Source organism: Sciurus vulgaris (genome assembly GCF_902686455.1).
Source record: "Sciurus vulgaris genome assembly, chromosome: 10".
Taxonomy (NCBI): domain Eukaryota; kingdom Metazoa; phylum Chordata; class Mammalia; order Rodentia; family Sciuridae; genus Sciurus; species Sciurus vulgaris.
In genome coordinates, this window is record NC_136470.1 from 35,169,555 (window position 1) to 35,193,737 (window position 24,183).

Sequence of the window (24,183 nt, forward strand, 5' to 3'; positions counted from 1 at the left end):
AATTTCAGTTACCTAAAAAGAAACTAATTTGGGAAAATACTGACATTACCTTAGTTAAAATTTAACAAGTCCATTGCTACAAATGAACGAATCACACAAATTTTAGAAGATTCACTTGTCTTAAAGTGAATAAAACTTGCATTTTGAAAAAAATTAATTTTTATAATATAGAACAGAAGAATATCTCAGTGTCAAACGAAAGCATTGAGTATATGACATAATTTTTTAAAAATTCATATTACAACTATAACCTGAAATCTATACAAATTCATATTAAGAATTGTTTGGAATAAAAATCAATAAAGCAATATTAGGTTATGATAGAAAAAATAGGAAAATCTAAAGCTGTAAAGAAAAAGACAAGAGGTATCTACCTGAGATCAAATTATTATGTATTTCACAAATTTTCCCCCACTTCTTAAAGTTTTACAGCTCCCTTAATAAACAAAAGTTAAAATAAGACATTATAAATAACAAAACCAACAGATTATTTCATTCCTAAGCTTTCAAAAATCGATATTACACTTAAAAATTATCATTTTTATATATATCAATGAGACACTAAAGACTATTGTGTTTTTTTTTTTTTTTTTAGGTGGCCTCCCAATAAAAGTTTTTCAGTTTATAATACAGAATCATACACATACACGGTAAAATAAACCTTAACTGAAATCTCAAACCTTATATAAAAATTAAGTCAAAATGAATCACAATATAAAACAAAAAAAAAATTTTCAGAAGAAAACATTAGGAAAAGAAATCTTGCAATCCTAGAACCAGGCAAAGGGCTCTGAGATATGGCAAAAAATACATAAGAACAAAAGAACTCGAAAAGTTGGACTTCAATGAAATTAAAAACATTTGCTCCCTGAAAGAACTTGTTTAGAAGGTGAAAAAGACAAGCTACAGTCTAGGAGTAAATATGTGCAAACCACACATCTGACCAAGGACTTATACTTAGAATATATAAAGAACTCTCAAAACTCAAAGGTTAAGAAAAGAGAAATCAATCCAGTAGAAAATGGGTTAAAAACACAGACATTTCACAAAAAGGGTATACAGATGACAAAAAACATGTTAAACAACTTTCAAAATGTTATAAGAAAAATGCATATTAAAACCATAATGACATATCACTACACACCTATTAGACCAACTAAAATGAAAAAACAGTGATGACAGGAAGTACTGGCAGGGATGCAGATAAACTGGGTCCCTCATATATTGCTTGCAGTATAAAAAATTATACGGATGCTATAGAAAATAGCTTACAATTTCTAATAAAACTAAACATACAGTTGCCACATAACCTGGCCATCATTTTCTGGGAATGTATTTCAGAGAAGATTTGCTGTACATAAATATTCATATTTAAGCTTTACAGCAATAGTCCTAATAGCCAAAAACTAGAAGCAATTCAAATCTCCTTTAACAGGTAAATGAATAAACAAACTAGGGTACATCCAAGAAGAGAATAGTACTCAGTGACAAAAAGGAACATACTACTGTTATGTATAACTTGGAGAGACCTCAAGGACATTATGCTGAACGGGAGAACAAAGTCAATCTCAAAAGCTTATATATGATTTAATGTACATAATACCTACAAGATGAAAACATTATAGAGATGGAAACCAAGTCAGCAGTTATCAAAGTTAAGGACTGGGTAGAGTGGTAGTATGAATAGTGGTGACAGTTACATTAATATACACATGTGATAAAACTATAAAGAAGTGTTGACACACAAATACGTACAGGAAAAAACGGAAGACATCTGAATGAGGTCTGTAACTGTACCAATGTCAATTTCCTGATTTTGATGCCACACAACAGTTATGCAAGGTATTACAACAGGGGCAAGCTTGAGGAAGGGTACAGGAGCCTTCTTTGTACTCTTTGCAACTCCCTGTGATTCTACAATTATTTCAAAATGATAATGTTTTTAAACACAATTTGCAATTCTCTAAACAATCTCCACTATATTTTTTAAATGACCTCTGACTTGAAAGGCACTTTAAACCTGCTACAACCAATCCTCGATTTTGATACACTTTTATTTCTGTGCATGTATTTCTGCTTATGTGTTATACTTGTGGGTAGACCTGTGCTTAATAGTGCATAGATAGAATAAGAGTCATGTTGAAGTGAAGCAAAAAGAGGCTTGCTAGTAGCACTACTCACCTATCACTCGTAAGCACAACTTAAACATCCAAAAACAAATATGCAAACAAAACTACCAAGAGTTTTTAATATAGAAAAATGAGAGCTGAAAAAGAAAAAATGAAATCACACCTTTAACTCGTTTGTGAAACAACAGAACCCTGGAATAATAACCAGTCCTCCTCATAGAAGAATTACAAAACAATTAAAAAGCAATAGTAACTCAGACATTACCCATTATCTCTAAATAATAATACAGAATGATACTGGATATGAGACCCATAACCTCTTAGGAAAAAAAGACTAACATGTTTCCAGACACATCATTAATCTTCTGACATCAAAAATGAATGACATTCTTCCACAAATTGCCCTGAGTCCTACTGTCAAAAATACAACCCAATTTGCCTATAATGATAATCCTGTATTTGTATGAAAAGTTTGTGGTGGGCATATTCTAAAGAATGATAGTTCTTTTTTTGTGATTTTCATAACTTTTTTATTCATTCATTTATTTAGTTTTATTTGGTGCTGAGGTTAGAATTCATTGTCTCACATACGCTAGGCAAGTGTTCTACCGCTGAGGCACAACCCCAGACCAAGAATGATATTTCTAACTCCATCTATGCATACATCTTAAGCTTTAAAGAGAAATCATCAAAAAGTATAATTTTAAAATCTCAGAAGTTTGCATGCAGTTAGATAACAAAACAAAGTTTATGTCTTAAAGACTAAGTGTACATTAATTTATATCTCTAGTTTAGTTCTCTTTTTCTTTCTTGTCCCACAAAGATTCTTTTCTCCAAACAACTTAAAGATAATGCTGGGCATTTTTTCATGAGTACAGGATACATGGAAAAATTATTGGAAATTAACAAGTTGATTTGTTGTCAAAATATTAAGTTCAGACTATCTATGAAATTAAAAAAAAAAAAAGATGATGATGATAATGGAGCTCCCCAAGACATGGTGATAAGAAACCAGAGATCAGATCAGCTCATTTTGGAACAGTATAGCCAAAAGCCTCTGTGCTTCCCCCAAGAAAGGAATCTGGAAAAACAGATCTAGCAAAGTGAAAGCGATGACTTAGGGGTTATGGTATTAAGTAATGTGGCTGTGGACTTCTCTCTGAAAAAGTAGGAATGCCTGGACTTTATTCAGAAAAATCTGAACATACATGTGATATGGAAGGTCTATTACATGGTCTCGCTGGAACTTTTCATCTTTAGACAAACATAGCCTTCTCTTTGAAGCAAGACAAAGAGCCCGGCACAGCAGTGACAAAGGAGACAAAAGGACATATTCTTAGGAAGTTGTGGGTGAGCCAAGATTATCCAGGCTCATTTCAGGTAAGGATGACCACACGACACATATGATTAATAATCTGTAATCAGAAAGAACTAGATTCCATTTATGAGAAAGCTAACATGTTTGGCACAGTCTAGTAAATTAGCAAATGTTCCTGCTAAAACGTGGATATGGTGCTAAGATGTATTCAGTTATCATCTTGTCTTTAGATTAGAGACTGCATGCTAAGGGTAATAGAGCATAAGGATGAAGAATGATGGATCCATGCTATAGCCCAAACCACTCGCCTTACTTTATTTAAAAAGTGAACAATACAAACGTTTCTTTTTACAACTCAGTTTGTTGAGAGTATGTTGGAACACAAATGCAAAACTGATGTTATCATGTTTTGTAACAGCATGTATATGGATATTATGCATCTATACATAACTAAATATAACCTGTGGCTAGGAGCTTATTATTTACAAAATAAATTAGGTATAAAAGTGACATGATATGATTGATAAAACAAACTGCTAATTCATATTAGTTGAATATTCGGAAAACTTCAAATTTACCTATGCAAGTATTACACTTACAGATTTGGATTCCAAGTAGTATATTTTGGATTGTAGAACTATCCAAAGATTGCATCTCATTTTACTTGATTGTTCAATAGATCTACTAAAATAATATATTTCAATACTTTGGTCTATGCTTCTTATGGCAAAAATCAAATCCACTGAAAATAAATCATAAACCATCAAAAGAGGAAAAGACTGACTTCATTTTTTCTTATTAATGTCATATGTCACAAGTTCACACTGTACTGAAATAATTCGTTCATGTTAAAACTTTTAAGTTGATCTTATATATTTTTCTTCTTCCACATTAAGTTTTATTTTCAAAGTTATTCCTGCTATTAGTAAACTCAGTATGACCATTCCTCTAACCATCCAGAGTTCAGGAGGAAGAAAATCCCTGCAGCTGTTTGATGCTCAAGAATATGAACACTTAGCAGTCAGATGAAAGAAAAGACAAAAAAGGAAGATCAAGAGAAAGTGATTTTGAATTTCTGCAGGCTAGCATTTACCTCTCTCAATAAAAGGAGCTTTGTGCTCATTATATCCCAGGACTCATCTTGCCTTCAGCTTATAGTAAACTGGCAATTGCCTTATCATTTCCACTCCAAATTAAGGATCAAAGTTTAAACATATTCTTTTCCTTCTCTATTAGATTATGATTAAAATTACCACCTGCCTCAACTCATTCACACAATCACTTATACAAGAAAAAGAAGGAACCCCCTGAAGTAAGGACATAGTTAACAAACAAAACAAAGAGTTGCAGGGATTTGTAGTCATAGCATTTAGCGATGTTTGATTTCAGTATACAGAATTAAATAAAATAATAAAAATCTTCTGAAAAGTAAATTCTTGTAAAGATTCAAACTGGAAAGCTAACCCATAATACCATCATCAAATTATTATTTACTGAATATCTTTACATGTAGTTATAATGTTCAAGATACCCTATAAAGTTCTATCCATCTTTTACCAAGGAAAAAACTGAAGTTCACAGAGGTTGATTAATTTGCTCTTCATTTCAAAGCTGTTTGAGTTATGAGAGCTAAAATTCAAGCCTTGTCTTGCTGTTATACTTTGTAATACAATCACTCAGCAATATATTTTTCATCATATGTGATGAAACTAAACTTAGAGCCTAAGTTATTCTAATCATTTAAACATAAAAAATAAGTTTTACAGGTTGGTTACCATAAACAATATTAAATACTCTGAAATGAAATCATATAATAAATCAACAAATGTAAGTTACACAATAAAATGAGTTTAATGTGGAGTTCTCCTTTTGTCATGGTACTGCATTCCTGTTACCCTAAACACGAAATTGAATGGGCTCTTTTTTGATAGTAAACACAAAAAACCCTGGATTAAAAACAGTGATGAACGTATATTGATGAGCAGACATCACCACAAGAAGAAAATCTATTCTTTAAAAAAAAAAAGCTGACTTTAGAATAAAAGTATGTGGTAGCAGCAATTCCTTCAGAAGAACACACTTTCATGCTTTCCTTTAATCCCTGTAAATGCATAACTGAGGCGTATTGCATGCTTCCAAATAACAACAGCATGGTATACTTATCAGTCTAAAACTACAGTACATTTCACAGGGACTATATTATCATCTCACTGACTGACTAAGGCCCAGCATGGTGAGAGATGAAAAGAGTTCTCTAAGAAGTTAACACATAAAGAGTTGATTCTCCACAGGTGGCACAGAAGGCCCCAGAGCCAAAACTAGACCAAAATGTTTCATAAAGTCATTTTAAGGCACTCTGAAAATGAGAAGAGGTCCAGCCTTTTAACCACTGCTGCAGAGAATCCAGGAGTGACTCTGGAATTAGTACAGAATTCAGCTGCAAAGGGCAAAGAATCTACAGTACAGAAGAGCAAGTCACATACATCTCATAATCTTCAGATTCTTCCCTGACTTCTGAAATCACTGACATTTAACCACTTTCAGAGCCTACAACCTAGCCTGGTGCTAAGAAAAAAGTGTACCACTCAGCTTCCATTTAAAACTTCCATGCAGTGAGAACCAATTGCTGATATGACTGTTGACACACCAAATCCAAATTACTTTCCAATTCTAATTAAATACCTATGTAAAAATTATTCTTATTTCTAAATACATATCCTCACTATAACACTTAACACATTTGAGCTCATAAAACCTCTTTCCCCATTTTAAACATTAAAGATGGGGAGAAGTCAGGAAGGCATACAATGCATTATAGAAAAGTCAGGGAAGACATACAATATATCTCCCAGAAGCATGTATCGGAACTTAGCATGGGATAGAAGCAATAAATGCATCAAGCAGAAATCACAGCATGTACAAAAGCAAGACTATCTAGAATCAAGGCACAAATAAATTTGTGGCATCCAGAAAAGCACAATATGTTGCACACCTTCAACCTGATACTTTTCACACATTCATTAAAGATGTATTTTATAGGGCAAATTTATATTTTAAAAAATCAAATACAGGAAAAGGTTCATTTATTAATTCACTCCCAAGATTAAATACAGACACTGTTTTGATAAAGACGAGAAATTTTCTCTAATTCTTATCCTGTCTTGACTTTTATTCAGTGATTTTTTTTCTAGACCTCTCTCAACTTCTTGTGTATATACATAAGAAATTAAAATTGGCAATATTCATGGATAAAGGATTACACACAGAAAATGGATACCATGTTTCTGATTTATTTCGGTGATATTTTAGTGTACCTTACAGTATGGCCCCCAGCTCACCTCTGGTTAGATGGTATAGAATAAGAGGGAAGATGCAAAGATGAAGCTGAAAAGATCAACAGGGACTAGATAATGGACCCTTGGAAACCATGAGGAGGAGTAAGTACTGAACCAAAAGAGAAATGAACTGAAAGGATTTAAGCAAAAGAGCATCAGATCAGATTTATCTATTTCCAAGTTCATTCTAATTACTGTTTTTGAATAAAGATGGGTGGAGTGAGTAGGGCACAGTAAAGATCTGAAAATGAAGTAATAGCAAAGAGGCTGTTTCTGTAAATCAGGCTAGATATGCTAGCTGCTTGGAACAAGATAATAGTAGGAATGCAGAACAATATATACTTGAAAGAGGAGTGACAACAGAGTAGTCTCAGATGGAGAGAGAGGAGTAATTAAGAATATGTCTTCATGTTCAGGCTTGATCTGTTGGTAATTGAGGATACCACGCACTGACAGAGGGTACAAAAAGACAAACATGTTTGGGATGAAAAACCTTAAGTTCAATTTTGTATATACTGAGTTTTGTACTTAACAGGACATTGAAAAAAGGTGTTTATAAGTATTTATGAGGTTAGGAGAAAAGATCTGAGACAAAGACAGATGGAGGGTATCCTTGGGTGGTGGAACCCACAGGATGGTAAAAATGTCTACAGAAAATATATTAAGCACAAATACTCAAAAGACCTAGGGAAGAACCCTGAATATCTCACACTAAATGGTCTGAAAGAAGCTGAGGAGAAACCCCAAAGATAACAGAAGAAAAGCAAGACCCTGGCTTCAAGACCTAATAAGTGTTCCACAATGTACACTGCTAAAGAGAAACAGAGAGGTATCCATTAAACTATAAAGAATTTGTGAACTTGTTGAGGAAGGTTTTAGTAAAGATTAATTCCAGCTGAAGCACTTACAAGCCATGTGAACTCATGCCAGGCACTTGGTCAAAGTCATTTTCTTCAACTGTGAAAAAAATGCCTATCCTAACTACCTTGAGGTTTAGTTGAGTATTAAATATCATAACATGTGTGAAAGTACTATATAAATTTTAAACAAAGCATACAGATTAGCATTATTGCAATCATATTGTTCTTATCAGGGTTCTCATACATCAGTCCTCTCTTCCACTACATGGCAAGCTGACCTGCATCAACCAATGTAATATATCAACAGAAAGGGTTCACTGTTAGGCAAAAGCTGTAAGAAAAAAAAAAATGCATAGTTCAACATATTCTCTATTCCTGCCACTACTCGTTGTAAAAGGATGTTTCAAAACAAACCCTTCATAAGCCTAGGTCCTTGTCTACTGTGAGAAGACCCCTCTGGCTAACTCATGATGGTATGTAATATGGGGACAATTAAATGTTGTTGCTTGGTGTAAAGTTTTTTGAGTTCTTTATATATTCTGGAAATTAGTGCTCTATCTGAAGTATGAGTGGCAAAGATTTTCTCCCACTCTGTAGGCTCTCTCTTCACATTGCTGATAGTTTCCTTCACTGAGAAAAAGCTTTTAGTTTGAATCTATCCCAGTTGTTGATTCTTGCTTTTATTTCTTGTGCTATGGGAGTCCTGTTAAGGAAGTCTGATCCTAAGCCAACAAGTTGAAGATTTGGACCTACTTTTTCTTCTATAAGATGCAGGATCTCTTATCTGATTCCAAGGTCCTTGATCCATTTTGAGTTGAGTTTTCTGCAGGGTGATAGGGGGTTTAGTTTCATTCTGCTGCATATAGTTTTCCAGTTTTCCCAGCACCATTTGTTGAAGAGGCTATCTTTTCTCCATTGCATGTTCTTGGCCCCTTTGTCTAGTATGAGAAAATTGTATTTATTTGGGTTTGTGTCTGTGTCCTCTATTCTGTACCATTGATCTACCTTTCTATTTTGGTACCAATACCATGCTGTTTTTGTTACTATTGCTTTGTAGCATAGTTCTGGTATTGCGATACCCCCTGCTACACTCTTCCTGCTAAGGATTGCTTTAGCTATTCTGGGTTTCTTATTCTTCCAGATGAATTTCATGATTGCCTGCTCTATTTCTGTGAGGTACATCATTGGGATTTTAATTGGAATTGCACTGAATCTGTATAGCACTTTAGGTAGTATGGCCATTTTGACAATGTTAATTCTGCCTACCTAAGAACATGGGAGATCTTTCCATCTTCTAAGGTTTTCTTTAATTTCTTTCTTTAGTGTTGTATAGTTCTCATTGTAGATGTCTTTCACCTCTTTTGTTAGATTAATTCCCAAGTATTTTTTTTTTTTTTTAGGCTATTGTGAATGGGGTAGTTTTCCTAACTTCTCTTTCTGAGGATTCATCACTTATGTGTAAAAATGCATTAGATTTATGAGCATGGATCTTATATCCTGCTACTTTACTGAATTCACTTATGAGATCTAAAAGTTTCCTGGTGGAATTTCCAGGTTCCTCTAAATATATAATCACCGTCATCAGCAAATAGGGATAGTTTGAGTTCTTCTTTTCCTATTCGTATCCCTTTAATCTCTTTGGTCTGCCTAATTGCTCTGGCTAGAGTATCAACAAATAACCGAATAACAAATGGGCTAAGGAAATGAACAGATACTTCACAGAAGAAGATATACAAGCAATCAACAGATATATGAAAAAATGTTCAACATCTCTAGTAATAAGAGAAATGTAAATCAAAACTACCCTAAGATTCCATCTCACCCAATTAGAATGGTGGTTATCAAGAATACAAGCAACAATAGGTGTTGGAGAGGATGTGGGGAAAAAGGTACACTCATACATTGCTGGTGGGGTTGCAAATTAGTGCAGTCACTCTGGAAAGCAGTGTGCAGATTCCTTAGAAAACGTGGAATGGAACCACCATTTGACCCAGCTATTCCACTCCTAGGCCTATATCCAAAGGACTTAAAATCAGCATACTACAGTGATATAGTCACATCAATTTTCATAGCTGCTCAATTCACAATAGTCAGATTGTGGAACCAACCTAGATGCCCTTCTATTGATGAATGGATAAAGAAACTGTGGTATATATACAACAGAACATTACTCAGCCAAAAGAATAATAAAATTATGGCATTTGCAGGCAAATGGATGAAATTGGAGAATATCATGGTGAGATAAGACATTCTCAAAAAACCAAAGGGCGAATGATCTCGCTGATAAGCGGATGATGATACATAATGGGGGGGGTGGGAGGGAGGCAAGAATGGAGGAAGGAGGGGCTGTATAGAGGGAAAAGAGGGGTAGGACGGGTGGGTAGGAAAAAATAACAGAATAAATCAAACAGCATTGCCCTATGTACATGTATGATTACACAAATGGTATGCCTCTACTTCATGTACAACCAGAGAAACAAGTTGTACCCCATTTGTTTACAATAATAAAAAAAAAATTTAAAAATAATAAATAGATTTGGGGTATGTTATTTAAAAGCAACTTTTTTCATATTGCTTTTTTATCTGTAGAATGCCTCCCCTGTAATAGCCATTGTGAAAATATATTTATTCCACAAATCCCACTCTTATGTTTCATTTTCCCATATCAACTCAAAAGAATTGTGAATCTCTCTCTCCTGCCCTCTACTACAACAGTTTGTTCAATTATTCTACTATGTCATCCACTACAGTCTAATTTGCATTTCATGTCTGGTATACTTTTAACATCACCTAATGAGAATATTAATTTTCATAGACCCCCCCTTGTCTTATATACCTAAGGAGCAGGCACTGTTTCTCCTTGGGCTCCCTAAATACCTTTAAGTAACAAATAAAATCTAAACTACAAAAAAAAAATAAAACGTTGTTGCTTTAAAGCATTAGGATTTTGAAATTATGACCACAACAAAAAACTGCAGTGTAAACAGCAGGTTAAAACATACAAGCAAAAGAACCAACTGGAAATGTCATATTATGAAGGCAATCCATGAGACAATAATGGAGATGGTCACAGCACTAATGTAGTAATTTTCACTTTATAGCAGAGTAACTCACTAATCCTCCACATTTCAGAATTCTTAACATACAGAAGGTGAAAAGAACAACAAACAGACGCAACACAATTTCAAATGAATAAATGTTGGCTGGACAAGGATAATTGTCCATCAATGAGAAGAAATCTCCTACCCCCTCACCATTCTTATATACTGTTGTTTGTACCTCAAATTTCCTTTGCTCCTTAGTAAGCTACGTTGCACCTACATGGTCAATTGGTGGTATATCTGTGTTAAGTTAAAAACACACTTCCCAAGAGGGTTACTACAAATGAAGAGGAAACACAACAAATGCTTTAGTCTATTTGTGCTGCTACAACAAAATACGTGGAATTTGATAATTTATTAAAAAACAAATCTATTTTCTCACAGTTCTGGAGACTGGGAAAAACAGGAGATCTGCAGGTTCTATGTAATGTATAAAGCTGCTCTCCTGCCCATCAGGTGCAGCCATTTTCCCCACCTCCCAACAACTTGTCAATCTGTGAACATCCTAGCTAGCTATTGGTTCATCAGTCAGCTTGCAAGTATCCTTCTCCAATATTGGTCCCGTTAGCCCGGCAGAATTCAACTGTTTACTATAGCTTCCCCGCCATCTTTTTCCCTTCCGTCTATCTGTCCTCCTTGTTTTCTAATCTCTAGCACACGCCCTTTCTTTTCCTTTCTCTTTTCCTCTCATTTTCTCTCTTACCCTACAGGGAAACACTCTTTGCTTAATAAATTCCCTTATGTGATTTCCTGTGTCCGGCGTGGTTTCATGGGATTTCCTTACATTCTGCTGTCTGGGAAGTACTGGTCTTTGCTTCATCCTTCAATCATGTGAGTACACAGCAAAAGAATGAAAAGCTAGAGGAAGCCTTTTTTTTTTTTAAAGCCTTAATCCCACTCACAATGGAGGAATCCTCATGATCTTATCACATCTTAATAAATGTCCCACCTATTTTTACATCACAATGGCAACCCTGAATTTTGGAAGGGATACATTCTAACAGAGCAATAAATACAAGGACCAGACTATGAAGGAGGAATTTTCTTATTCTTCCATTATCAACAATAAAAGTTACCAAAATACCAAATTGCTGTTTGATATGCCTAAATGGAACATGTGCTGGAAAATGGCAATTACTCAACCTAAGACAAAAGCAGAATCCAGGACAGAGTGAGGTTTATAAGGACCCATTGAACCAGTTATTTTACGAAGAACACGCATTTATTTTGGACTTTGTCCTCCTCATTAGTTTTGACAAACCATGAGAAATGATTATAATTACTTCAATCCCAAATGAGTTGAAAGTATATGAAAGAAACACTTAACAAAAGAAGTTTGCTCCTGACAGTTTAAAAATGGAAGGACAGAAAGAAAAGATGTTTCTACAAGTTTTCTTTTAGAAAAAAAAAAAATGTTTTTTCTACCAATGCTGTGGATTAAAACCAGGGCCTTTGGCATGCCAGGCAAACTCCCTATCACTGAGCTATACACTCAGCTTGGAAAATGTCTTAAGGAACATTTTACAAAACAAAGTCTACGTTTTGTAATCTTCTTTTGCCTTTTTTTTTTTTTAACTATTTGTAAAGTGAAACCAATCTTCCACTGTAAAGATTATGTGCTCTCTTTGAGAGCCTGTGCTGCACATTCTGAAAGCAATTTCTGAAGACTGAAGACCCCTTTGCTTTATATAAGGGCATAATCATGTGATAGGTCAACAGCCCAACCAGGCTACTTTGGAAAAGGGCTTATTCATTAGGATATAGGAACTCCAGAATGCGATGTGTACGACTTCAACCTCTTTACAATCTCTAGAGTAGCGTTTTTGTTCATGAATATCTTACTGGAGAGTTGTTAGACTGAATGCAAGTAATATGGTGACAATGTTAGGTCATGAGCTTGTTAAAAACTCCAAATCAATCCACTTTACTGTCAGTGCTGCTTCATGTTGCGAACTAGTTAGATGTTTCCTTTGACCGAAATCACCTATGTACATTCCGTTGTAAGCTTTCATCTTGCAGCTGCACTGCTTAAAGAGCAGAAACTACTAAATCACAATAGCCTTACTGCCCCAATGAACGTAACTACTATTTTAATTTTAAAAACTATACCTTTTGAGTGAGGCTGATTATTAAATTACACTTATTGGTGGTTAACCAACATAATGAATAAAGCTATATTAAAGAATCCTGCAAAGACCCCTAGAAGTTTGGAGGCAGTGCCAAGCAGGACGAATGTGCTGTACATTCACTCATCAATGCTGATTCAAGGGAGTTAAAAAGTGATCTTCCCTAAAATGTGAATATTAAGAAAATCTAGGGAATAGTATCTTCCTTAAAAAAAAAAAAAAAAAAAAAAAAAAAATCCCGTCGGGGATAAAATCACAATATTTGCTAGGAAGTGAACTGGAAGGTTATAAATGCGCAATTACACAAGTCGAAGGTCCAGTGCGCGCTCATTCGCAGGACCAAGCTGGCGGGTACCAAGGTGAGGCAGCTGGCGGCAGCCGGGCAGAGGCGGCTGGAGGCCAAGCACGTCCGCCGTGGCGCCGGCCGTGACCGGACAGGGGGACGGGAGAAGTTCATTCGGAGCTTCAGCGTCCACCCCCAGGACCAGAGGCGCGGCTCACGGCTTGGGAAACCGCGGATCGCAATTACCAGAGCCTACAGGACACCACGCCCACCAAGCTTCCTGCCAGCGGGCACTGGCGGGGAAAGCCGGAGGGAGGGGCGGGGAGCGGCGGCGGAGACCGCAGGAGGGAGAGAGGGAGGGGCGGGGAGCGGCGGCCGAGACCGCAGGAGGGAGAGAGGGAAGGGCGGGGAGCGGCGACGGCGGGAGGGAGGGGCGGGGAGCGGCGACGGCGGGAGGGAAGGAGGGAGAGGCGGGGAGCGGCGACGGCGGGAGCGAGGAGGGGCGGCGCGCGCGCACGCGGGGAGGGTGGCGTTGGCGGCGGGAGGGCCTGCTCCTGGAAGGCGGGCTGCTGGGTGGGTGGGGTGTTACCTGCGCTGGAAGTCCACAGCGAAGGGCTTCAGGTACGGGTCAACCTCCAGGAGTCGGCCCAGTTCGGGCACGTCGGCTAAGGCGGCAGCTAGCGCCGCTTCGGAGCACTTGGCCGGAGCCGCGGGAGCCGCCATCTTCCGCCGCAGCCCGAGTAGCCGAGGCCCGAGAGGATCGAGTGGGACTTGCGCGGGAACGCGAACTCAAGCTGAGAGAAAGTCTACGAGGGCGGAGCTGGAGGCGAGCCTTGGCGAGCCGTAGCGGCCCAGGGCCCTTTATAGCTGCAGAGTGCGGCCGCTGCCCCTTCTCCCCACGCCTGCGGGGAGGAGCAGGGCCCGGGGTGGTCTCTGGATGCACGCCCGGAGCCTCTGGGAGGCGCCGGGGCTCTCCGCCCACTCACGCGGCTCGCACCTGGAGCCCGCGCGGGCATGCCCTTTCCTCCCCGTTGCTTCCCCGGCTGGCCGGGCCGAGGTCACCCCAGAAGGCGGGTCCCACGCCGGCTCAGCCGTGCCCTCCCTTACCCGGACCCGCTCTTAGTTCCGAAGCGGGCCCTCGGCTTTTTTTCTTTAAGTGGCACAACTGTCCCCTTCAGGTGGATAATGTGTGGATGGTTTTCTTTAGAGGGTAGACCCCCCCCTTCTCTAATTTCTGAACATTTCTTGTTTTGAACAGATCAGCTAAATTCTCAGGGAGAAGAAGAGTCAAGTGGAGATAAGTAGTGCTGTTACTACCAGGGCGGTCCTAAGTTTGTCATGTCTCATAAATTTAATCAGGAGAAAGGTGTGTTAGAATCCCCCTGATCATTTGCTGTTCTGATGCTATTGTCTGAAACCGTGGCAAGAACATTTCCTATTCCCCATATGTCCAAAATAGAAAAAGGCATTTGACTTTGATTATGTACAAGCTCTTCAATGATTAATCTTTGATGAGACATGACATAGAGAGGATCATTAAATTGGGAATTCAACTCAGCCACTTAATAACAATGATAAGGCAAGAAATTTCTTTTGGCTTGGTTTGGAAGTGGGGAGTGCCTTTTGGTTTTTTTCCTTCAAGTGACTGGAGCTTAGTTCAATGATGCTTTTTTAAGAATACAAATTGGACACCAGAAGAATTGGACCCAGCAACTCAGGAAGTTTTACCTGAAAATGGACAGATGAGAATTTCTCAGCTAATGGAAAATTAGAGAGAGGTGTGTGGACAAGAAGCAGTAGTATTAAGCCTTGGGCCTCATGTTTTAAAACATCTAAAATGAGTTTTTGTGAAGATTAATAAAGATTTGAAAAATGCAGATAGTAACAGAGGACCTCAATGTGAATAATGGAGGGTTGGATGACCTTAAGGTATGCCTTATTTTCCATAAAGAGGACAAAGATATGCAAATGTTTGTAAAATATAAAACACAAAAACCTGAAACCCAGTATACCCGATAGATCACAGATACAAATCTTCAATCCTATGCTTTTTTCCAGAAATCCAGGCTTCTATCTAAACCAAATATCTCCAAAACAACCTAAAATCAGTCTTCTCATTCTTTCTACCATCATTATTAAAACAGGCCATTGTCATCTCTCACTTGAACCATAACTAGCTAGTCATTTTCTCTTCCCCACCCTAACCCATTCTCTGTACCACTATTTGTCAAAGTTTAAAATCTGAATCAACTAGTGTCTTATTTAAAGCACACATTCTTAGTTCTGAGGTGGTTCCTCAGACCATTTTTAATAAGCAAAACATGATGCTGATGCTGCTGTTTGGATGTAATTTTGAATATTTGAGCTCTATACAGATATTGAGCAACTTAAATGGCATGCCGTTTCACTTAGAATAAAACAAACTTAAATCCCCGTAACAAGGCTTGTGCAATCTAAGCCAGCTATCTCCAAACAACCTAAAGTCTGTCTTATCATTTCTGCCATCCTGACTACCTTCCTAGACACTTTCCTCATCATTCTCCATTTTCCCTTTGGTGTAGTCATGCTGACTTTTCTGGAACTCACTGAACTCCACAGGCTCTGAGATCATTTACTTGCTATTCTTTCTGTTGGGAAATCTCTGCCCTGAGCTCTGTGGCTACTTCCTTCCCAACTTTTATTCAGGTCAAATAACAAATGTCAACAACAAATTTATCACTGAGAATCTTTTCGCTCTGTTGTCTACATAGATTCCACAAAATCCTCTATTTCAACTCATTCCCTTCTGTATAACTCTTTAAAATTTAGGTGCTTTCATTTATTAATCTACTTTAGAACATTAGTTTCACAAGAGCAGTAACCTAGTCTATTTTGCTCACCATTGAGCACAATTTTTGAGGTTCTGTGTGCCAGTCACTTACTCAGATACTGTAGACAAGCAATGAACACAACTCCCAGTGTTAAGTTAAAATTCTGGTGGTGGCTAGAGCACCAGCATTAATATTGAGCAAATAGTTCTAGTTTAGGCTGAATACTCAAGGAAGACTATGCAGAACTGACATTTAAACTGAAATGTAGTGACAATTTAAACTAAAATATAACCATAAAAGGAAGAGCATTTCTGACAAAAGAAAAATAGAAAGAAAAAAAGTTGTGTAATGAAGGAATTGAGTTGATCTAACCCAAAAGAAAAGAATAAAGAGGGAAAGAAAAAAACTATAGTGTATCAGAAATATATAGATATATAGAGTATCAGGAATTGAATAAGAGATATATACCTGTTGATCATATAGGCCCTACAATTTATTGAAGAGTTTTGATCAGGAAACTGATAAGATCTGATTTATATTCTTTTTAGTATTCTCTATAAGACAAATGAATTATAATGATAGAAAAATTAGGGAATTAGGAGGCTAATATAATGCCTAAAGGAAAAGATGATGGCTTGGTCTAGGATAATAGAGACAAAGATGAAATAAAAGAGTTTGAGCTGGGCAGGATGGTGCATGCCTCTTATCCCAGTGGTTCAGGAGGCTGAGGCAGGAGGATCTCAAGTTCAATGCCAGCTTCAGCAACTCAGCAAGGCCCTAAGCAACTTCATGAGACCATATCTCTAATTAAATATAAAAACGGGTTGTGGATGTGGCTCAGTGGTAAAGTGCCCCTGAGTTAAAAAAAAGAGCTTGATTGTATGATATAATGAGTGCCTGAACTATTGTTGTAGTCATTTAGCATTTGTATTAATTTCTCAAGGATGAAGCAATAAAGTACCACAAGTTTGATGACTTAAATCAACAAAAAATATATCCTTTCACTTTAGTTCTGGAAAATTAAATCTGAAGTCATAGTGTCAGTGCATCAACAGGTTTGGTTCCTTCTGGGTGTCCTAAAGGAGAATTGTTCAATGCTTCTCTCCCAGGTTTTGATAATGGCCTACAATCTTTGGTACATAGATGCATCAATCCAATCTCTGCTTCCATCTTCACGTGACATTCTCCCTGTGTCCCCATATTTGCATATGCTGCTCAATAAATTTTGTATCTGCAAAGTCTTCCAAGGCCTAAGTTCGGTCCCCAACATGGCACTCTTGGAAGTGGTAGTCGGTTTAAGAAGTGAGGCCTAATTTGAAGTCTGGGTCATTGGGAGCATATTCTTGTAAAGTACAGTGAGATCCCTGCACCAGCTTTATCTCTTTTGGCTCCCTGTCCATTTGGTGAGTGGTTTTAATCCACCACATGCTCCTGCCAAATGTGCCAGCTCACCACAATGCTAAAAACAACAGGGCCAACTGATCATGAACTGAAATCTTGAAGACTCACCAAAACAAATGTTTTCCCTTTATGAGAAGATTATCTCAGGTATTTGTTACAAGGGAAGCTGCCTAACATAGTGTCCTTTTTATAAAGTCACTGGTTGCATTAGATTAGGGACCTACCTTATTCCAATATGACCTCATCTTAATTCATTATACATTCAGTGATTCTTATTTCAAAATAAGGTCATAATCCGAAGTGCTGAAGATTAGGGTTTCAGTATATATTTGAGGAAAATTGCTGCTTTTGGATATGTATTTTATGTTACTAAGAAGTTCTGTTGGTTCTGTTTCTGTGTTCTTACTAGTCAGAAATATTTCGTCAAGGTTTGCCTTCCAGTAGTTCACATTATAAAATCAAAAGGTTATTGGTACCTGCTACAGCACATATAAACCTTAAAAACTATGCTGAGTGAAAGAGGCCACTCACATAAGACCACTAATTGTATGATTCTGTTCATATGAAATATGCAGAAATGTAAATCTGTAGACACAGAAAGTAAGAGTATTGACTTCCTAGAGCTAAAAAAAAAATGAAGAGTCGCTACTAATGGATATGAGGCTTCTTACTGAGCTAATGAAATAGTTCAAAAAGTGTCATGGTTGTTCAGTTTTGTGAATATACTAATAGTACTGAGTTGTACACTTTAAATGTGTGAATTGTATGTTATATGAATTAAATTTCAACAAGGCTATTTTAAAATACCAAAGAAAGATTTCTTGAAGCATATGATCATATGAGATATGCTTTTTAAAATACATATTTCACCAGTTGAACATCATTCAGAAAAATAAAAGAAAATGAAAGGGCTGAGAACAAAGCCTGGAAAGACAAGTGAAAAAGGAAGTAATTTTTAAAAACAAGAAGTGATCATGAATGAAAAAGCAGCATCTGAAAACACAAAGGAGAAATTTCAGAACAAATATGATCAGTAATAGTCCTCATATCTTTAACAATGTCATTGAGAATCCGATTCCCATGCTTTCTTCATATCTTCATTGACCTCATGTTTCATCTTCACATGGTCCTGAAATGGCTACCATAGATCTAAAGCATCATTGTCTCATAAAGACATACATAAAGGAAAGAAAAATTAATGTTTGTCCCATGTGTGTTTACCAAGAGGAAACCTGTTCCCATGTGTTCATCACACATCCTTTCTATCTCTTTAGCCACCACTAGGTCAGATGCCTATCACAAAACCACTAGCTGAGAAGAATATAACTACCATAGTTTAAGCTTTACAAACTTCAACTAATTGTGATTCACTGTTTAAATTGTGCTCCCTTTCCTTTAGCAAATTATGTCCAACGTATGATTAAAATGGTGATTCTATTCACATGGAATAAAAAGGATGGTTAATCAACTGCCACATCTTCCTTCACTATTCCTTCTAGATCCCACTACCCATGAAACTTGCCAGTGTCATTAACTAACAAGAGTCCTTGTAATTTTGTCATTTTGCATAACAGAACCCCATCCTGGAATCAATGCCATAATTATGTAGACTATTTCAATACAGATTTCCCCTATTTTAAAAACTCCTTCCTTGAGCAAGGCCACCACATTTTTATGGACCTACACTACATAAAGTATGCAGAACCAAGAGGGCAATTTAGAGCATTCACTCAGAACAGGGATCCTTTTCCTTTTTACAAAGGGACATCCCTCTCCTTATCTATGAGTCCTTGGGAGTGTGTCCACCAAGAGAAGACATGTTTTCCTAATCTTCATAAGGACACAGGGTAGGTGAGTAGTAACCCTGTACTCATTTTGTCCCCCCCACACTACTAACCCCATCAGTAATACTCCTAGTTGTTCACTGCAAAGTTCTTGAGATATTTCCTGCTTTATGCACTGTGGGCTACATGAGCAGTGGATGTGTAGAGCCATGGTGGGATAAGAGAAAAAAATAAAACACAAAAAAAAATTCCTGAATAATTGGGAAAGCACAGGTGAGACTGGACATCAAACACCTGAAATAGTGGTACATGTCCCAATCATTAGTTTTTGTTTGGCATTGCTTAATAATCTGAGTGTGTAAGCTGAAAGAATACATATTTGAATGAAGCTAAGATTGGAGATTTATAGAGTAAGTATCGGTCAGTAGGGCTAACTTCTGGTGCTAGTGAGGACATCACAGTTGCTTATTAGCTATGTAATTCAGTTAATAAAGAAATATGGCTTTTTAATCATAATATCCATTATGCACATTCATATTTCCCTGTATTTTTATTCATAGTTATTTAGTGATTCTGGATATGGAATTCTTAAATATGGAAGACACATGAGGGGATAGATTTTATGTTTTTAGTATTAAATACTTAACATGTTAAAGCAAATATTTAAGTGCATACCATATATATGGCATTGTGTCAAAGCATTATGGTGATGGTATAAAGACAGATATTTGATATGATCCATTCAAGTATTCATAATATTAAATTGTAAATTAATATTTAACATTGACAGCTCCAAATGGTACAGAGTTGTATTAAATTTTTATTTTAAGTAAAAAATTATATTTTAAAATTCTATTATTTCTCTCCCTCTTCCTCTGCCACCTCTCCATTAATATCATCTTATTTGAAGAAAAGGAATTTAATTGAATATTTACTCCTTTAAATTCCTCCATGAAAAGGACTAAAACTGGATGCATCAGTGATTGCACAATTTTATAAACTTACCAAAAACCATTGAATTATATATTTAAGACAGATGAATTTTATGATATGTAAATTATACCATGTAAAATTATTTTTTAAATTACTCCAAAAGACTATAACTCAGAATCCCATTGTTATAGTTTAGATCTAGGATATTCCCTAAAAATTTCATGTGTTAGTCAGTGCAGCAATCATCAGAGGTGAAAATATTTTATTATGAGAGCTGTAAACTCATCAGAGGATTAATACATTTGGTGGCTTAATAATTTGAACTGCTATTAACTGTAGACTGTAGGCATATTTAAAGGAGGTAGTTCACTGGGGTCTTACCCTTAGGTATTAGGCTCCCTGACTCCTCGCTGTCTGGTTCCCGGCTGCCATGAGCTGAGCAGCTTTCCTCCACCACTCCCTTCCACCATATTTTACCTCATCTCAGGTCCAGAGCAAAGGAGTTGACTGACCATGGACTGAACCTCTGAAACCATGAGCTCAAAATAAACCTTTCCTCCTATAAGTTGTTCTTACCAGGTATTTTGATCACAGTAGCAGAAAATTAACACAACCATTGAAAAGTAGACAAGTGTTGATTCCCCAGCTTCCAAATTCAACAGAGGCAGGGGCTTGCTATTCTTCTCCTTCAGTACCTGCCAAGCTTCTCAGAGTATGCTGGGAAAAGAAAAGGTCTTTCTGTCTTGAGACTGTTCTGTTCAACCCTTTTAACCCCTTTACTTAGGTGGCCATGTGGTGAGTGTTCAATGTGATGGGAATTTTGCCACCTGGAAATCAGAGTGAAGCAAACAACTTTTTCCTGAGATGGTACTGAGCAGTTTTTAAAGGACAATGATTTTCAGTTACTTCTGTCATAAGTTGAACAAGAACCAGTGACCTAAAGGTGAATGAATCCTCTGAGTAACTGGCTGTCTCCCTTAGAATTGAAGCAATTTCCTTGAGTTTCAAACCTATCCAAGCAAAATGGCAATTTTTATTTCACTCAGAGTTACAGTCTTCCATTATGCTTTTGTGTTAGCTCTGGTGATTATTTTATATCTGAAATTTTCAGTTATCCTAGATTGTTCCTTGAATTTTTTTTTTATAAACTTTTAGGCACAAAATTTTATAAGAATAGATTGGATAACTGAGTTTGTCAATAGAGTTTTTTCCAAAAGAAGATGGCTATGATTATTCAGAATTTTAGCTGATAATATACAGTACTTTCTGCTGTATAGGTAGTGTTCAACCAGTTTGTGTATGTATGTGTGTAAGTAAAATTCTGAATAACTAAGAGAAAGTTACAGAGAGGGAGAACACTATATATGGTAATGCATTTAGTGGGAGTCAGGATTTGAACCCAGGTGCCTTTTGAAGATTTCATGATCTTAAGAATTATATTTATTCAGAAAGATGAATATGAAGGATAATATAGAGGTTTTTTTTTTATTTTCAAAGAATTTAAGACAAAAATCAGATGTGTATCCAGGTATACAGACAAATTTAACCAATCCAGAACAAACTAAACAACCTGGAAATGGGGTCTGGGAAAGGTTGGGGAGATTACCACATAAAATTTGAGTCAAGAAACCCACAGATTAAAGCCTCATGTAATGTGCTTAAATGAGATGAAGGCATCTCCAGCTACCATCACCTGTTTCAGTAGCTTGAATGGTCATTCACCAAAAGATTTGTCCATGTCTTGATTCCAGAACCTGTGGCTATGACCTTATTTCTAATAAATATGTAATTAATTTAATTATCTTCAGATGAGACTCTCATCCTTGATTGTCTGGGTTAGTTCTAAATCAATGGCAGTTGCCCTTTAGATAGACTTTCTGAGGAGACAGAAGGGAAGACAGCAATGTAACCATGAAGTCAGTGATCAGAGTGATGCAACACAAGTCAAGAAATATCTACAGGCACCAGAAGCTGGAAGAGGCAAAGAACAGATTCTCCCCTAGAGCCTTACAGGAAGTGTATCCCTGACAACATTTGATTTCAGACTTTGGGCCTCCAGACTCGGAGATAATATGTTTCTGTTGTTCTAAGCCATTTAATTTGTGGCAGTTTATTTTGGCAGCCTTAGTAAACTAACACATAAATTCATAACAGTCCATTTTAAATGAGTTCTCAATGATTGCAAGTCTGTCAGTAGAAGGATACCAGCTCAAAGCAACTCACTACTTTAGGAGGGAGGAGGCAGAGTTGCCCTATTTTGGCTATATTTAACAAAAGCAGGTGACCACTATAGTTTGGATTTTGAATGTCCCTGAAGGACCATATGTTGAAGGTGTTATTTTCAGCCTGTGGCACTAGTAGGAGGTGATGGAACCTTGGGGAAGTAGGGCCTAATAGAAGGAAGTTAAGTCACTGTGGCCATGCCCATAAGGGGATATTGAGAATGCAGCCCCTTACTTACCTCCCTTTTTTAAAATTTCCTTCCCAGTCATGATGAGGTTTACAGACTTCCTCTGTCACACATTCCCACCACAGTGTACTGTGACATCACAGGCCCAAAGTGATAGAGCCAAGCCATCCTGAAAGCCTCATTGCTCCTTAAGTTGATTATATCAGATGTTTGTTACAGTGACATAAAATTGACTAGCACAGTAGCCTTCCCTAACTCTTCCTGCACCACAATAGGAGGGTTTGATGCAATACTCCCATTACCCAACTAAAGAACAAATAACCCTGATAATACTGAGATAAATTATAATATGAGGGATTTAAATACTTTGGAATACTGCTTCTGTGAAAAACGAACAACAGTCATCTTCAAAATGAAACTTTGCAACATTATATTTCTAAATTCCTAATAATCTATGCTGTATATTTTGCTCCAGAGAATTATCTTTAAAGCTACATTATTAGTGTGGGGCTTGGTTGTGCACACATGTAATCTCAGCTACTCAGGAGGCTGATGCAGGAAGATTTCAAGTTCAAGACCACTTTGGCAATTTAACAAGACCCTGTCCTGAAATAAAAAATAAAAAGGGCTGGGGCTATAACTCAGTGGTAAAGCAATTCTGGGCTTGATCCCCAGAACCCCTTCAAAAATTTTTGCATTATTATTATGGTTTGGATATGAGGTGTCACCTCAAAGCTCCAGTGTTAATGCAGGATTGTTCAGAGATGGAATGATTGGACTGTGAGAGCTATAACCTAATCAGTCCATCCTGGTTTGAATACATGAACTGAGTGGTAACTATAGGCAGGTGTGGCAATACTGGAGAAGGTGGGTCACTGGGCCCATGCCCTAGAATTTATCTTCCATGCAGCATCTTCCTCTTTCACTCTCTGCTTGCTGGCCACCATGAACAACAGTAATGTTCTTCTGCCACACACTTCAGCCACTGTGTCCCATCTCTTCTTGGACCCAAAGCAATGGAGTTGACCTACGATAGACTGAAACTCTGGACCCGTGAGCCAAAATAAACTTTTCCTTCTCTAAGTTGTTTCTGTTGGGTTATTTTGGTCGGCAACAGAAAACTAACAGTGGAAAAAAGAAATGACCCAAGTTAACTTTAGAAAGCAGTGTTTTTCCAGGCTACCTAAGGCTTAAAGCAAAAAAAGAACTGTACGTAAATCCTGTGTTTTAATTAACATATATTTTTTATAGGAGTATGAACTAGGAATTCTGAAGTTATTCTGCCAATATATTTTGGTTGAAGAAACAAATGAATAAACTGTAGACTATCTGCACCAGGTTTCTTACTGTCAGAAATAAAAGTTACAAATAAGTAATGAGAGAATAGCCAAACCCAATGATGCTGAATTAGAATCAGAATAATCGTACAAACACACATGGCATGGATAGAAAAATAAAGAAAAATATTTGTGTGTGTCTATGTATATGGGTTTGTATAATACATGTATTTTTACTTGTGTCTGCTGAAACTGTTCAGAAGTAGCAACACCTTTTAATAACAAGCATACCCACCTCCCAGACCTGGGTTTCTGCAGTCAACAGAAGGAGCTTTCCCCAATCAACAGAAGGAGCTGATTCTAGGATTAGGTAGGGAAAATGCAAGATAGACCAGGATTTTTTTTTTTTTTTTAAT

At 37.0% G+C, this 24,183-nt stretch overlaps 1 protein-coding gene across 2 annotated transcripts in view; it reads right to left on the reverse strand.

Moving 5' to 3' along the window:
- GBE1 (1,4-alpha-glucan branching enzyme 1) overlaps positions 1 to 14,175 on the reverse strand; it is a 309,783-nt gene extending 295,608 nt beyond the window's left edge. The window contains exon 1 of one of the 2 annotated variants that reach the window (XM_079156010.1): positions 13,742 to 14,165. In XM_079156010.1, the coding sequence (XP_079012136.1) occupies positions 13,742 to 13,875 (134 nt within the window). In that variant the 5' untranslated portion in view covers positions 13,876 to 14,165. Of the gene's footprint in view, positions 1 to 13,741 lie in introns of both variants that reach the window. The other variant, XM_079156011.1, reaches the window with a different exon arrangement.
- Positions 14,176 to 24,183: the final 10,008 nt, after the last annotated feature.